The sequence below is a fragment of the Lepisosteus oculatus genome, chromosome 8 (genome assembly GCF_040954835.1).
Source record: "Lepisosteus oculatus isolate fLepOcu1 chromosome 8, fLepOcu1.hap2, whole genome shotgun sequence".
Taxonomy (NCBI): Eukaryota; Metazoa; Chordata; class Actinopteri; order Semionotiformes; family Lepisosteidae; genus Lepisosteus; species Lepisosteus oculatus.
In genome coordinates, this window is record NC_090703.1 from 18653223 (window position 1) to 18670491 (window position 17269).

At 35.8% G+C, this 17269-nt stretch overlaps 1 protein-coding gene across 9 annotated transcripts in view; it reads right to left on the bottom strand.

Annotated features, from left to right (window-relative positions):
• Positions 1-13497: 13497 nt before the first annotated feature.
• Positions 13498-17269, bottom strand: part of LOC107077789 (protein ELYS-like) — a 34785-nt gene continuing 31013 nt past the window's right edge. For 8 of the 9 annotated variants that reach the window (XM_069193329.1, XM_069193330.1, XM_015350648.2 and 5 more), the window contains one exon: positions 14286-15192. In XM_069193329.1, the coding sequence (XP_069049430.1) occupies positions 15058-15192 (135 nt within the window). In that variant the 3' untranslated portion in view covers positions 14286-15057. Of the gene's footprint in view, positions 14139-14285; positions 15193-17269 lie in introns of those variants that run through there. The other variant, XM_069193327.1, reaches the window with a different exon arrangement.

The following is a 17269-nucleotide window of genomic DNA, read 5'->3' on the forward strand; positions in this document are numbered from 1 at the left end:
ATATGACTACAAATACAGTACATGTTAGCATTAACTATAAGGTCCACACTTGCCTTCTTAATTCCAGGGTTTATTATAAAAAATAATGTGCAGCACAACACTCGCCTAACCATCCATACTCGGAATCCAGAAATACATTATTAACAACTATTGTACAAACCAGGTTTGATGTGTTTCATCCATATTTCTTTCTTTAAAAATTAAGAGATGTGGCTAGAATGCACTTGTGTTTTTCAGCCCCTACAGTATCATTAATTTTCTTTGAAAATAATGTATGCTTGTCTTTAAAAATAACTATTTAAAATAAATAATACCTTAGAGAAAGAAAGCAGTATATATCAAGTTCAGATCATATGTATTGTTAAAATTGAGATAATTAAATCAGTTATTCTCCAGTTTAGATACAGTATGAATATATCTGATAGAATAAAATATTGTATCTTGAGTGGAATCACACTTAAATTAGATCACAGGGCTTAATGTCCTACGTTGGGAGATCCCTTTAATATGGAGTCTAACCTGTCTACAACCACCAACCAGCTCCACCACTTAGTACTCATCTACCTAACTTTATCATCACTGTTCCTGTAGCTCCTGGAACCCATGCAAGTTCGGTATCTACAGGTTTTATACCTGTGGCCTAGTCAGCACACATTTTTAATTTGACCCTTTCTGCTGATATCTGACATCCTACAGTATATGACGCAGAGTCAGCCCCTTATGTTCAGTCTCTCAGAGCATCTGCTATGCAATTGACCCTTGCTTCTGTCTAAGCCTCTGGCAAACTTTGGCCAGTGCAACTGCAGGCATTCTATCCCTGGCAAGTGGGAAAGAGAACAAATGCCTCCACTCCTCTATCCATCTTTACCCCTTCCTTAGCTCATTCCACCTTCTGTATACTGGGTAAAGAAGGTCCAATTATTTCATTCTCTTAGGAAGACTGCTAATCTCTTTGGTAAACAATTTAGTGGCAGAAGCTGATGTGTCAAATGACTTACCAACAAAACTGCACACCACTATGGTTGTTTGTCTGAATCTCCTGAATGACTGTTTAAATGGTATTGTAGGACTACCACATATTCATGACCTCTCCCACTTGCTTCTCTCTGACTGAGGCAATATGCTGCTGTGTAGTTGAGGTGTGTACTAAATACAGATGTGCCCAAATCATTTAATCAAACTAAAGGGAACGTCTTTCCTTGTAAATTGTACAATTAGTTGCCAGTTAATTGAAAATATCCAATGCTAATTTTTCCCCTCAAAAACAATATTTTTACAACTACCCAGGTGTGGATCATAAATTGTATAACTTTTGATTACAGTACTCAAGCACTTACCTTAGACCTTTGAGGTGTTTGTCTAATTGCACATGGGCGAAGAGGCAGGTATAAACAGATGATCGAGGAGGGGCTTTCTGATGGTTTACTCTGGTTAATCAAGATAAAGATAAATGCTAAACAGCCATAGAACACAGCAAAATTACAGAGAAGGAAAGGGACACAAAGAGGGCAGGGAGGAAGAGACAGACAGAAGAAGAACTCAAAGAAGACTATCTCACGTGAGAGAACCTTGTTCTGATAAGTCTCATCAAGTAGATTCTGGCTAAATAATATGATCTTATTTATTTTAGGAAATTCTGATACGTGGAATCCTCAATCTTGTCAACTATACTTTCTTAGAATAGGAAGATTGTGAAACTTTTGGGTTTTGGCTGTATTAAAGGAGATTCAGCTCTGAGTCATATTCATTTATCAGGACTCATGTTTTGGCCTGTTACATTGATGCATAACAAGTTTTGGATTATACTGTAGGTTCTGACAGACAATAATACATGCAGTACAGTCACATTATAGTGCTGTTTAATACAATGCATAGTTTGAATTGATGTTTGTTGGCTATGAGAAGGGTTTGAAGGAAATCATTTAGGAATGCCTCTAGAATACTACAAGTGTTTTTGTGAGTGTGGACAGCACTCTCAGTCACTTTAGTGATTACTTTCTAACATGATATAAGCATAAGTCTCGGACGGAATTCTGCCTGTACATGCAGTTTGAATCATTACAGCCTGAGGAGACTAGTTACCAAAGTTCCCTAAATCACTCACTGAAGCCAAGCAATAACCCATAGCCTTTTTCTTTCAGATCAAAGGCCATTTATCCTTTTTCCATTACCATAGTGTACCATATATAGAAAGAAAAAAAAACATAATAATTCCTGAAGACCCAAGTTGATTCATTCAGTGATTTAACGATTCAAGAGAGCAACACAGTGGAATACATTCCTGCTTCAAAATCACTTAGGCTAGGATTTCACCAAAGCTAGATTTATGTTGGTTTACATATTTAAAACAATGACTCACCACTCTCTCCCTGCTCTTGCTATAAAATTATACAAATAAGTTAAACTAAATCAAACCTCTGTTTTCTTACCAGCAATTTTGAAGTTATCGCATAATTGCTTTTATGTTTGCGTTTAAAACAAACAACTAGTCCAGACTAGTAAAACTAGGATGGTAAAACCAATAGTATCTGCATGAGAGACAATTTGAATTTGAACATACTGTATAATACTGTTACAGCTTTAGGTGACTTAGAAGTATCTCTTAGATTTTAGATAAAGTTTGTGACACTGGAAAGAGTAAATACTTCTAACTTCAAAGGAGAGAGGAAGTTTGCTGAGGTCTGGGGGTCCCTTGAGCACAAACAATACTAAAGTTTATTTTAGTGTGCCTAGGCAAGGTGTGGATGAATGATTGTAAAAGAGCAGGGCAGAAAGGCACAGTAGAAGCTCACCTTAAGAGCACAATGAGAGGACAGGAAAAGATGAGAGAGAGGGAAGGAGAAGAGGAAACAAGGAGAGCAGGGAGAAGAGAGAGGAGTCCAGAGGAGTTGGGACTTGAAGCTTGTACCAGGTGAGAGCCCCTACAGTATTTCATGATCATCCAAACAAACTTGAATGGAGCTAAATATTCAAACCTTGCTAGAGAGAGCTTGCTTTTCTGTGTTTTAGGGAACTTGTGTTTTCTGGGTGAAAGATACTTCAGTTAGAAATGTCCTGATTTCCTAATTAGGGTGCATTTTATGTATAGGGATATAGGCTCCTATTTTTTTTGTGGCATCCAGGGTGCAGAGAGAGAGATTTAACTGCAGGTTGCTTTGTATTTAGTTAGAAGGCAGCTCAACTCTTGTGTGGCCTCTGTAGACATGTTAAGTTTAGACATATTTAGAGTTTAGTGCTTAGTAGCAGTCTGGGGTTATCTGGATGACCAGAATGTTAGGCCTCTGAAATGCCTTGTCTGTAAATACTGTATATGATGTAACTTTGTGTGTTGTATGTTTTGTCTTGTGTAGTTTACAGTAATACATATTTGTTTTAACCAAGTGTGCCTATTATTACTATTATTACTCCTCTCAACAAAGCTTTGCCAGATTATAAAGAATTAATGTGCCTCTAGTTATATCAGCCACTCGGGTATATGGTTAGAAATCACGTACAAGTTGGGGGTTATTTCACTTATTGACTAAAACACTCGGTCAATTGCTGATTTTTACCAGTTTAATAAACACCATTTGTAACAATACTTTTAGTTCTTAGTTCTCCGGTATCTGCTAGATGTTGAGCTCTTGTAGTTCTTTGCATATTGTCCTCTTTTTCACAATACAGAGTTCATAGTGATGAATATTTTGAATCATTTACCTGCAAAATGTCATGCCTTCTGCAGCCAGAGGGCGCTCCTTCTCTGTCCTGTCTCTCATTTCCGGTTCTCAGCTGTCCTTCCGGTGTTTCTCTCTCTCTGGGGCTATATATTTCCGGGTCTTTCATTCTGCCTTCGCTCAGCATTGACGTTCGGATGTCCTGAAACCCGCCTAGCACCAGGTCGCCCCACGTCCGCTGCCTGAGGGCATAGGTTTCTATTCGGCATTTCCTGAACAGCTGAGCCTGGACTAACCCCCGTCTCGCCATTACGCATAGGGTCTTTTTGCTCTCCTGTCATTCCACGGTTCGTTCTTTCCGACATCCGTGACACAAAATAAAATAATTATCTGGGCTATACCTTTCGAAAGTCATAAATAAAAGCTTCAGAGTAAAAACTGCAAAGAAAATAGTGACTGTATATGTATGAACTTTTTGTGGAAAAAATCCTACAATGACCAAAAATGTTTTGTCACACATTCTGTCATCTGGGCCTTCATGCACAGGACAACAGCACAAAATCATGCTGCTTCAACGCAACACTTGATATTCCAACTGCTTCTTGGAATCCTTATCAATGCTGTCATGTAACTTGGTGAGCATGTTTGATAGGTAAACGTCAGGAGATGTGAAAGATCTTTAGTCTAATTGATCTAGTCACGCAGATAAATATGCACAACCAATAGAAAGGCAAATTGTTGCTTTTAACAAAATCCATCAACTACTCAGGCATAATTGCATGTTCTTAAAAAATCCTTCATCTTTCACTCCAAATATAAATAGTATTACTTAAAAGGGGAGGGAAAAGGCTGTACATTAGCCAGATGCCCTTATAGCCTAGCAACTGCTGTATTTCTTGGAATCAGAATCAAAACAGAAAGAGATACAGTCTGCAGATGACTGTCAGTCTTGAGGAAGGCATTCCTTTCTTACATATATATTTTTTTATGGAAGTTGTTATTAGAACGTCTGGAACAGGAGTTTCCAACACTCTCCAATGGGTTTTATAAATCACTATCAAATCATACATTTTTAAAGACCTGGAACAAATTAAATATGTTAAGCGGGTGATTTGTCTTTTGATGTATTAGAGATTTTTAAAACAAAATACAATTCAGCCCTCAAGGGCCAGGCTTACTTTAATTGAACAAATTGCTTACTTAATTGATCAATAATTTATGATAGTAATTAAATTATAAGTTTAAAAAAGAGGTGATTTAGGATTAATTACTGTATATGACTAACTGTACTGGCTTTCCAGGAGTGGGACTGAGAAGACCTCTGGTCTAGACATATGCATTTTTTTTTTTGACCTACAGTACTGTATGTCTTCATTTGCTAGTTTGGTCTTAGACATGCATGTGGCAATGGTTACTTAAAAGTGACAGAAAGCACTTGCTTTTTATTTTGAAGGTCTAATACAATCATTATTTTTTTTAAATAAGATTCCTGGTGAGTATTACCATAGGAAAAACAGACAAATAATAAGGGAAATCATATTTGCGGAGCCTGTGTGCACCTAGGGAATATGGCCTCTTATTTCATTGTGATGGATTTCATCTCTGCTATCTGAAACACAACAGCAATATTTGCCTTCGGAGAACCTACACCAGGAGAGGCCCAGACAGATGGTTTCTTTTCGTATTAGTAACAAATTAATGCAATGAGATGTGAGGGAGAAAGGAATGTGTTTCAGCAGCAGTGTAAACAGAATACATATTGCTAAAGCTCACTATATACAGTTCCTCAGGAATATCTAGTAAAATCTTTATAATTCAACCTTAGGCTGCCAGATGGCAGATTTTAGAAAAATTAACTCCTGCTTCATTGTAATGAAGCCCTGTAATATCTGCCTCAGCTAAAAATTAATACCATAGGGTGAACCAGGGAGCTTTTATTTTAATCAAATCGCTTTTTTTTAACATTACTATTATGTCTAAGTCTATTAGCCTACACGTGCATCTTAAAATAGTGTTAAGAGCCAAGATGCAACAATCCTCATTTACTGATTCATACAAAATACTTTTCCCCCAGTTATTCATTTTTGGATAGCTTTCCATAAATATATTTCCATTTTAATTTAATTACTATCAGAATCAATGATGAAGAATCATGGTGTACATTTGAAGTAATGTTTGTGACAGTGATATTCCAAATTAACAGTAGATCGCTACTGTAAATATATTAAATAAGTGTTTAAGATTTATAAGAAAGCTAAGAGTGGTATGACTAATAAATTCTCGAGTGACTATGGTCATGCATTTTGTAGTGCTTATTCTAAATTAATAGAACAACCAAATATCTAAGTTATCCTATCATACAGTGGGCAGCTGCAAATCCACATTTCCATGAATTCTTGGATATGTTTTTTTTTACATTCAGTGGTATTATGGGTCTACACAGGGAATGACATTAGTCAGGTAAATCGCATAAGACCCAACTCCCCTATGGTCTACTTTCTCATCCACATTAAGCAGAGCTCACTAGTCGTTCAAGCTGACAGTAGGTCTACACGTATTTCTGTGAGATTGATGTGAGCGTGTGAACTGACTGATGAGGCAGCATCAGGCCTATAACCCTCAAATCTAACAACCCGGCAAAAGACTTCAGTTCCTCACAGCGATGCATTTTTCCCTCTGGTCCCAACAGCATTAATATCGTGTCTATTTGAGATGACAAACCCTGAGTAAATCGCAACAGTCCTCTGAATTTCACATGTACCATAAATGCAGCTTTGCAGTTTTCTTTTGAATATCTTGGTTTCTTTAAAATATCTGCTCTATTGAGCTATGCAATAACAGAACACCTCCTGTAGCTCACCCTTCAGATGGCAGAAACACAATTTTCCAGGTTAAAAAACCTTCTTGGTAAAAGTCCTTTAGTAAGTACAGTACAGTACATATAATTTTACAAAGATGGAATTTTATTCAGTTGTAATGAATGTTTTGGAATAGATAATCTATGTGATATAACCTTGGAAGAAATTCAATCCCTGGTCCATATTTCTTTGCTGGTCCTCTGGTTTTTTCAACACACTTCTTTTTAGGAGCCAGTGAATTTATTCTCCCTTTTTGGAATGCTTGGCTTCTGTCATCACTTACGAGATGGAAAAACGAATATTTCACTTGACTGGTGAAAATTACAGTAAGCATGTGTTCAGACAGCCTTGTCAGGATTATGGTGATGAACATAAAAGTACCTACGTTCAATGTAATCGGCATCTATTCATCAAGTTCAAGTACAATATATTTTGTTGTGTATATCCTTAGTATTTACTTTATTGATGCCTCACATTTTTTTCCAATAAAAAACAATACCTTAATATATAGTATCTAAAATTCTAAGTCTAATTATGGCTGATGACTGACTTTTAAAATGACAGCTTTAGTTATAATATGTATGTTATCTGAAACTCTCTTTATTAACTTTTACCAGCTGTTCTCCAGGACACGGTAAAGATATTTACTGTAGGCAAAACTTTTTGCATTTTCTCCATGGCAGCTTTAACATTTCCCAGTGGCACATTACCAACTAATCCAGTAAGACTACACTTTTTGGACAAAGTTTAATGGACTTTTATGCCCAAAGCATTTTTAGGAAAAAAAATAACACTGGAGACAAAAGGAAATATTAGGCCTGACCTTAACCCTTCATTGGTAATTATACCCTTTAAATGTGAAAATAGAAAAAGTATAGAAAACATTATATACAGTACAAAAAGCTGTTAAGAGAATTTACTCATTTTCTTTTCTATGTGTAGCAGATTGTTCACATTTTCCTAGCCATTTTATTTTAAAATCTGGGTTGGTTTCCTTTAAAGATGAGAAAAATAGTACATACTGTATTTTAACTTTCATATGTAGTAGTTATTCTACATCATCAAATTAATGAGACATTATTAATTTTTGGGTTATTTCATAAACATTTTCTACTTTCATGTAACAAAAAAAAGATTAACTTTGTGGTTGTATGCCTTTTTATGAAACACTAAGAGGAACCCAAAAAAAACAAACCTGCACACCGGATAATCTCATTCTTATTGTCCAGTATTGTAATACGCAGAAACACAGTTACCTAACGACACACCCCAGTGAGCTTAGTCACATATTGATCACTTGTGCTCCATTGAACCTGTCTGATGTGTTTCCTGGACTCCTCTGTTTCTCTGTACCAGCAGTCTCCACCAGATCAATCTCAGAGTGCTCCAGGCAAAGTGCTTTCATAACAGACCTGGACAAGAGAAGAGGCAGCCAGAGCCACACGGTCAGACTCAATCCCCTTTTGAGAATCTCTCTCTGCTCCTATACTGGGGGAAGCTTTCCTTGTACTTGATTGAAATTGTACGGTTAACCCACTCTGTAGCTGTTACAAATTCTAGAGGCAAAAGAATGAAAAACAACAATCACCTGTATTCATTCTCTTGGATCTGGCATATATTATGGCAATTCAAATGCCAAAGAAATAGGAAAATGAAAACATTAATCATAAATCTCTTTGAAAATAGTTCACATGTGCACTCTTTGGTTAAATCCCTGAATGATAGACTAAGAAAAGCCAGTATTTCAAAGCTGATAGTTGTTAATCCTTTTTTTTACTTTATCTAGTTTGGTAAAACTAAGTAATAACAGGTAAGAGTTTTGCAGTACTATGTTCTTTGAGTCATCCACAAAAGAAATATTTGAAATGTTCTAATCAGTTATTTTTTACTATAATGCTTGAGTTAAAAAAATTAAATGATGCCAGAGAGTGGTCAATTTGCAATGCATTTATGACCCAACGAGCAAAAGCAACTGAATACAGTGTGGAGAATTGGGATGACATTTATAAATAAGCAACAGATGGGTTCTTACACTGATTACAATTATCAGGCTTTCACCAGGAGATGTCAATTAGGTCTGATTACAGTGAGTAGAGATTTCATACACATCTACGGATTCAATCATTGCTGCTTGCTAAAGAAACAGTGAGCAGTCAAAAGGACACGCTGTGTACTGCCATACTATATTCAGGTAATAGGAATTATGCATGTCAAAATTTCAGCAGAAAACTGTGAACAACAAAACATAATACACATGATTATTACGCATGAGAAAACATAAAACCCTAAAATACAATGACAACAGTCTCAATAAGTGAAAGAAACATTAGAAAACTAAAGATGAAATCAACTAATATCATACTATCCTCTGGAAAATATGACAGGTTATTTTATTAAAACTATTACACATTTTTTTTTCTGTTGTTATATACATATACTGTATATCAAACTGAATTTGACTGTCTAGGTAGGAAGAAATAAATACTACACATAGGGGGAGGCATAATGACAGTGAAAAAAGAAAAGGGTTTGCTTCTGCTGTTTGCATTGCCAAATATTAATAGTCAAGCAGTACTACAAATGTCTTTCCTCCAGCACCTAGACAGGTATTTATATGTATAGGTTACCAAGTATGGAGCATCATTTGTAAACTTCACATTTTGTTAAGCTTAGTATCTTTTTTAGGGGGGTGGTGGTGGTGATTTATGCCTAATTTGGTGTGTCTACAATGATTTCTTGTGATTTCTATCAGTATAAATGATTAAAGTCCTTCTTCTATCAACCCTTTTTGTTTCAAATAAAAATATATTTCTAAAACACAAAAATAGCATACGCTGTTGTACTCAAGATATGTTTAAAGTGTTGATGAAAAATACTTTTAAAGACCAGAAGAAAATCATGTGTATAGCATGTACAGTATATATGGTATAGTGTTTCCTATTATGTTTTGAGAATGCATTTGTTATTTAGGGTTATAAGCAAGTTATTTAAAAATTGATAAACATTGAAACATTAAATTAAGTATTTTGCTGCAAAGAATAACAGAATGGCATGGAGAGATGCTAGACATACAGAGCATTATTTAGGGCTCCACAAAATTCTACGCAATGCATTTTATTACTATATTCAACATAATACTGTCATAGACACAAGATTTACCTGGCCGAGTTCATAATTTTGGAACAACTTCTTTCAGTCTTAAAAAGAAAATCGCATGAATGTTTAAAATGTTTGCCAACCATAGTAGCTGTAGACTGCATTACAGGCAATAAACAGGGATTTTTGAATGTGCTTTGAAAAGTAATCAACATTTCCAAGTCCCAGTAGCACAATTGCTTAGCTAGCATTCTTCGTGGTAGAAACAGGAGGGGGAAGAGTTCATGTGTTTCTGATTCATTAAGCGTTGCTTGTTGAAAATCTTGTGGACAAGATATGTCTGGAAAAAATTTTTTTACAACAGCTAACTACAAGAAAGGTGGTATTACCCGTTCACAGCTATGGATATAATCACTATTAATAGGATAACAAGCAGGTAGCTGCATCAGCATGTGTAGACTGCAAAGGAGCAGGTAAAGGCTTATTCCATGTTGAAAGTAAAAGAAAAGAGGAACAACGTTTTGGCTGTGGACCCTCACACCTGAAGAAGGCTCCAAAACATTGTGACTCTTTTATTTTATTTTCAGCATGGAATAAACATTTTCCTGGTAATAAGCATTACCATTAATGGAAACAAATTCAAAATTTTTCCATTTAGGATTTGGAAGATTTAAATTACTTTTAGTTCACTGTATAAACCAAAATGTTGTTCAGTTTTTTTTTTTATTTAGAATATTACAGTGGCTGCCTCGCAGTACAGGGGTCATGGGTCCAGTTCTGAACCTGGGGTAGTATCTGTGTGGAGCTTGTACTGTATGTCCTCCCCATGTTGGTATGGGTTTCCTCTCACAGTCCAAAAACACCTACTGGTAGGTGTCACGATTATAGTCCCCCCTCCTTAAGGGTGCTCCAGCCCTTTCACTTGTGACTTTATTCTGTGCACCTGCTCCCTATCCCCAGCCCACCTTAAAAGCCAGGCGCTGACGCTCATCTGCTCTGATTTCCATATCGTGCGAGTCCGGGACCAGGAAGCGCCTGGTCCCGTTAAGGTTTTAACCTCGGTTCCCGTTCCTGTTCCCCGTCCGCCGGTTCCGACCCGGCCTTCGTGGTTTTTAATTCCTTCCTCTGATGGATCTCCTGGTTTTGGACTTACCCTTGCGTTTTGGATTTTCCCTAAGGACTACTCTCGGATTGTTCGCCTCGGCCACACCTCCCCCGTGCACCAGCGCACCTTGGACACGCCCCCCTGTCTTCAGCCCCGTTTTCCTGCATGACGTTTCCCTAGTGTTTCCCCACTCCGTCGGACTGTGTCGTCCGCATAGGGTCCGGAAAGAACTGTTCGTTACAGAATGCAGAGCCAACACCTGGACCCCGCGGACGGCACCCTGGCAGCCTGGATTCCATCGTTTTTTTTTTCTCCCCTTTTTTTTTTCTTAGGGCTTTGGAGCCGCCCTGAAAAGGAGGGGCGTACTGTCACGATTATAGTCCCCCCTCCTTAAGGGTGCTCCAGCCCTTTCACTTGTGACTTTATTCTGTGCACCTGCTCCCTATCCCCAGCCCACCTTAAAAGCCAGGCGCTGACTGTGTCGTCTGCATAGGGTCCGGAAAGAACTGTTCGTTACAGTAGGTTAATTAGCTTCTGGGAACATTGTCCCCTAGTGTGAGTGTGCGTGTCTATGTGATGATCTACCGTTTCATCCAGGTGTATCCTGCCTTGTGCCTGTTGCTTGTCCACAACCCTGTGGCTCCCCTACAACCCTGAATTGAAAGAAGCTGTTAGAAAATGGAAAAATGAATGGAAGTTTATTTCAATGTATGAAACACAACATCCCCCAAAAAGAATCTAACTGCTGAGACGTAATGATGTTTGCTTATTAAGTTACATAGTAAATGTTTGAATGGGTAAGTTGCTAAACCATTTCTGCATAGTACCAATAAGTGTCACAGAAAGCAGACCTCAAAAGATTCAAATATAAAGGAAATTAGGGAACAAAGTAAGGCAAATGTGTCTATCAAACCATTAATTTGAACTCTTGTTCAGACAACCTATTATATCATCAGTTAAACATGACACAGTAGGAAAGAGATCTCATTAAACTAGGAAGAAAGAAAGAGAAAGAAAATAGACAAATATAAAAACTTTTATCTGGAAACTGTTTTCAGATTCAAGGTTAGAAAAATGTAATCAACAAGTGTTTTGTAATTAGTCTAATCTGTTCACATCATTAGAGATGGTTCAATTCATCAGGTCTTATAATCCTTGTAAATACTATGCTTTTACAAAAAGCTCAGGATCCACAATAAATGTGGATCAGACATATATTCGAAGAATCCAAAGCACCACTATGATGAACAGTGAACATAATGTTAGTATAAATGTAAGATTCGTGAAGAGAATATTTAGTACAGGTACTGTAACTCTTCAGAAGATAAACCTGTAAGGCAAATAACACTAGTTTATTATTGGCACATATCTTGCTGACTGCCATTAATTAATTGTAATACATGCTATTTTAGTGATCCATGGTGGATGCATATTCCTTTTGAAAATAGTTACTTCATAGTGGAAAACATATATCTGTAGAGGCTGTCCATCTTGTGTTGTGAATTAGTATATCATCCATAAGTAGGAAACAGATGACTTACAGGTCTCTCCTATTCTAAACTTTTGCTTGGAATGTAAGATGCAAAAGATGTTAAATTCATTATCATCATACTTCCACAATCAATAATTACTGTAGAAAAACAGACCAAATGTGTTCTACAGAACTCATGTTCTCAGACAAAACAAAATGATTCCTATACGATCACCAGTCATAGGCAATCCATTACACTAACGTGTATATATAGATTAGCTGCATTGATTTGGCAAGCATCCTACCCTTTAAAAGTATTTTTATTTAAGGCTTGTGATTCAGAAGGTCAGATTTGTAAGATGTGTGTAAGGCAAATGTGTGTTACTGTAAGTTATTCAACCTAATACACAAAAAGAAAATCTAATGTGTTCCCTAGGAACCAAGTAAATGTTAAGAAAAGAGAAGATGATCAGTATTGTCTAGCCTTGGTGAGGCTTCATATTTTATAGGCCAGGTTAGAACTAACCAAATCGAAAATTCTAATAACAGCAAAAATAAAACTCCAGAGCTGGATACTCACTCATAATATTAATGATAAAAGGTGGGCTGTAACATAATAGTATTTTTTAATTATTTGCCTGGCAAAGGACTGCCAACCAAGGCAAATGATATAACTTGCAGCATTTAATTATTTAGCACTTATTAATAATTACTTGAGGTGGTTAATTATAAATGAGAGGCTTTCAATGCACACTGAAAACTGTACACTAAAGTCAAGGGGAATGTATACAAAGCACGTTCATAGTCCAATCTTACACTCTGCTGGTGTGCAGTTTAAATGGAGGAAGGTGCTAGGAGAAAGCCTGTCAGATTGTATTAACTCATCCTATCTTAAGAAGAGCTGCCGAAAGGACTGTTCATCATGACTTTCAAGTCCAAGAGCCTCACCACACACACTAGCAAATTCTGCATCATATTTTAGTTTAGTATGGAAATTAATTCCTTTTGTTTTAATCCCTCTCTGTTTATTTGTTATGTATGTCTTCTGTTGTTCATCATGTTTTTATCTGTATGAATATTAATGGCAATTATGAACTAAGAGAAATAATACTGTGTGAAACTGATTTAATAAGACATTGTGCACTGCAGACGTGAAGGTGGTTATCAAAAATGTATTTTGGGTGATCTCTTGATTCTAGTCCTTTTTTGCTTTTAAGAATTGATTTTAAAAACCCTTTTTTTTGTTGAATGGACAGTTAGTTCCATAAGCAATAAGAAAAGGTGATAAGAAAACACTTGTAATTATTGTTTGAGAACTGATAAATTTATTTCATTAGAAGAAGGAAGGATACAAACAAGAGGATTTCATTGTGGGTACTCCAGATCTACACAGTACAGCTGTAGCTCTTTCTTATCTTTCTCTGATAACCTAGAGTGCCGCTGCATTGTTAGTGTAGGGGAGACTGGCTTTCTGTTGTCTAAATCCTCACTTCTCACATCAGATCCACTAAAAGCCTCACATTGGTGTAAGAAGTGAAACAGTGGCCTCCTGGCTTTTCAGCCGTGAGTACAGAGCAGGAATGCACTGTGACTGTAGAAGGGGGGTTAGAGTAACACGGACATCCACAAGGGATTCATGTCATTAATGGAATGTGTTTCTGTTTTACTAGGGAGCTGCACACAGAACCAGTGACAGGGGTTGGATTCTGCCTGCCCTAGCACCTTCAAGAGTGCTTCACAACAAACCAAAAAAGAGAGAAAAATGTTTCAGGCTCTTGTTTTAAACAATTTAAACAAACTCCAAAATCAAAAGGTTATATCACTCCATCAGAATCTATATACTGTAGCAATGAATTTAACCATGTTAGAAGGCCCAGCCTTTTCGTGAAGCAGTTTTCTCCACTCACAAGGTGGGTGCCTAGGAGTCAACGTGTTCGAAACCCTGCAGAGGTACACTGGTCACACAAAGCCCAAGAGAAAAGAAGACACAAATCAGTTCTTGAGTATATTTTAAAATTCCTACTCAATCTGCAAATAATGATGAAATGCAGAGTGTTTCTTTAAAATAATATTTTCACATGCACAAAGAACTACCCAATTGACACAATGGAAGCTTTCTTTATTGCACTTTAACCCTGATGATTAGCTCAATAAAATCAATTTGTTACTAAACAGCAAAGTTTCAATAATATTTTTTGAAAATGGCTCCTGTACAAATGAGTTATTCTGACCGGGTGTTATTTTTTCATTACTGTAAGGAGGTAATTTTTTTTTCATGTTAGACAATATTAAGGTTTGTTAGAAGTAACAACAATGTGCCACCTTCCTCACATTAATATCACAATTAAGCATTGTCTCAAACTTTAATGACTATAAAGAGAATGTGCCTTTTTAAATGCACTAAAGCAATACAATAACTTTTAATGTGTTTCTAGATCTAGATTTAAAAAGTTATATCTACAATGGAGCAGTACATAACACTAGAACATATCTGGAAAGGATTATGTATTTGTTCTGAAGCACAGGATCAAAACAGTAACTTAATTTTCCAAAAAGGCACATCTTTAAAACCAATTTCTTTAGCCAAAGGTTGTTTTCCAGGCTTTCAACATTCTTAATTTTTATTTATGCTAGTTTGAAATGAAAAGACTGGTATATAAGTTAAACCACTTTTGTGCACATGCTGTGTTTTTAAAATTAATAATAATATTCTTTATAGACGTTTTGCTTAAATTTGGGGTTTTAGAAAATACATTTGAAAAAGAATACTCAATTTTTTCTGTTTTAAAACTTCCTTTCATTATCTCTGAAATAACAGGACTTTTTGTCTGATCTTTAATTATAGTTGTGGAGCTATTAGAAACACAAGCACCTTCATGCTCTTTTGAATTTCTTGCTTCTCTTAGTCCTCCTAGTTTGCATAACATGGCGGCCTCCCACACTCTTCTCAGACTTGTACATGGTGAATTTACAAGAGTTTTTCTTAAGAATTACATCTTCTTTTCCCACCTGAAAAAGACAAAAACAATCAGACACACAGTTCATTTTTTATGTATTATCTGGGGACTTGAAATATCCGGGGCAATTAATCTTGCTTCTGGGGTTTGAGAAAAAGGCATCTTGGGAAGTGTCAGTGATTAAATGCCTTTAATAGTTGCCATTAATTTCTTCTGTCAATGGCATGGTGTGCCACTTCAAACTATCTTTATCCACCTTGGTCCAATAAACGATTTCTCTAGCTTAGCTTTCATTGATATTTTAATTACATCTTTTCCTTTTCGGTGTTCAAAAAGAAATTATTATGCCCCATGTCCACCTTAAGAAGAAAGATTTTCTTCCCCATTGTTTCTGCTTCGCTTCTTGTAAGGAAAAAAATTACACAGGTTTGGTCATGAATAATTAGCCTCAAAGGGTTAATTTTTCAGGGATTCCGATTTGCACTGAATTACATCTTGTTCCCTGTTCCCTCACATACTGTCTATTTTCTGCAGCGTTTATTTTGTTTTTTAATCCCATTTTGGACAATGAAAGAAAAACAAGGTTGAATTATTCATTTTTCATACATTGTACACACAATGCAGCATTTATTTTCCACGGTTTTTCACAGATGCATCAAAGTTCTTTGAGAATTAAAAAACAAAACAAAAAACAAAATACTAAAAAAATAGACACTAAAATACTGTCAATTAACTGCCAATAAAATATTCTTTAAAGAAAACATAGCTAACTTGGTAACTTGACAGAAACATTGCACTGGTAATGTACCAATGGACTATTATTTGCCAAAAATACGTAACTCCATGATTCAGATTAACACCATGAATGCCTGGAGTACGTTATTCAACAATATATAGTCCAAAAGTTTTTAATGGCCAGCCAGATGTTAACAGATTTAATAGCCAACAGAAGGAGTGTTTGAATTTTAAAACAAATTTTAATCAGGGATAAATCACAAGAGTAACACATTACCAATGTACAGTAGCACAAAATAAAAAGTTCTTTGGCTCCTTGCCAATTGTTTTGGGAAACCTCATTAAAAATATTTCTTGAGATTCTACAGAGCACAACAGGTAAGTTAGTAATGAATCTGTGTTATTTTGTTGTTTCCATATTAATTTTTGAAAAATGTGAATAATGGTTATTGTAAATCAGTTACAGTAGATGTAAAATAAGTTTAAAAAGTTAATATAATCTAAGCATACCATATTAGTATTTTCATTGTTATGAAATAAAATTTAAGACAGTCAATTATCAGCCTGATGATGACTCAAAGATTCACCTTTACAAAGATTAGATGTGAGATGGAGAGATCCATTAAAACCAAAATCTGAGACACATAAAGAGAAATGCAAAATTGTATGCTGCACTTAATGGAAATGAGAATAGAGCATGTTTTTAAATGACTGGCATGCTTTACTGGGTGAAGATAACACAGGGGATTATAATTTAAGTGCCCATTTTTAAAGCAAAGTAAATCATGGGACAATTTAATGTTTTTTTTTTCATCTCTAAGAATCTAATGATCAACATATTATCCATCAACGTCCTGTGGCATCCTCGAATTACAGCCAGCGACAGGTAAAGCTATCTGTTAGATTGATGACAAAGCTTTCAAAGAGACCAACAAAACAATTTATGGTCATACATCACATTTAATGAATTTTGCTACCCTCCAATATTAAAAAAATATCCTTTTCTTTTTCAAAAGTAAATTCTGTGCTAGTGTCAGCTATTTTATACAATAAATAATATATATTGTGCATACCCGGTACCTGAAGTAAATATGCTTTTTACCCAAGACCATATTCTTATGGTAACCGTGTTTAGTGTACACATCATATATTTTAGAGAAGTGCCATATTTACAGTATATTATTGCAATTCTGCACAACATCACTTTAAAAAAGATCAATTCAATATAGTGATCTGACTTCCTCTAAAATTTACACACAATGTATCACAAAATATATTAATATAATTTCATCATCATCATCATTATCATTTGGACATTACCTTAATTGTATTTGATGTGTATAATTTCGCTGACAGTCTCCATGACTCTCACTCACTAATTAGAGCAATAAACT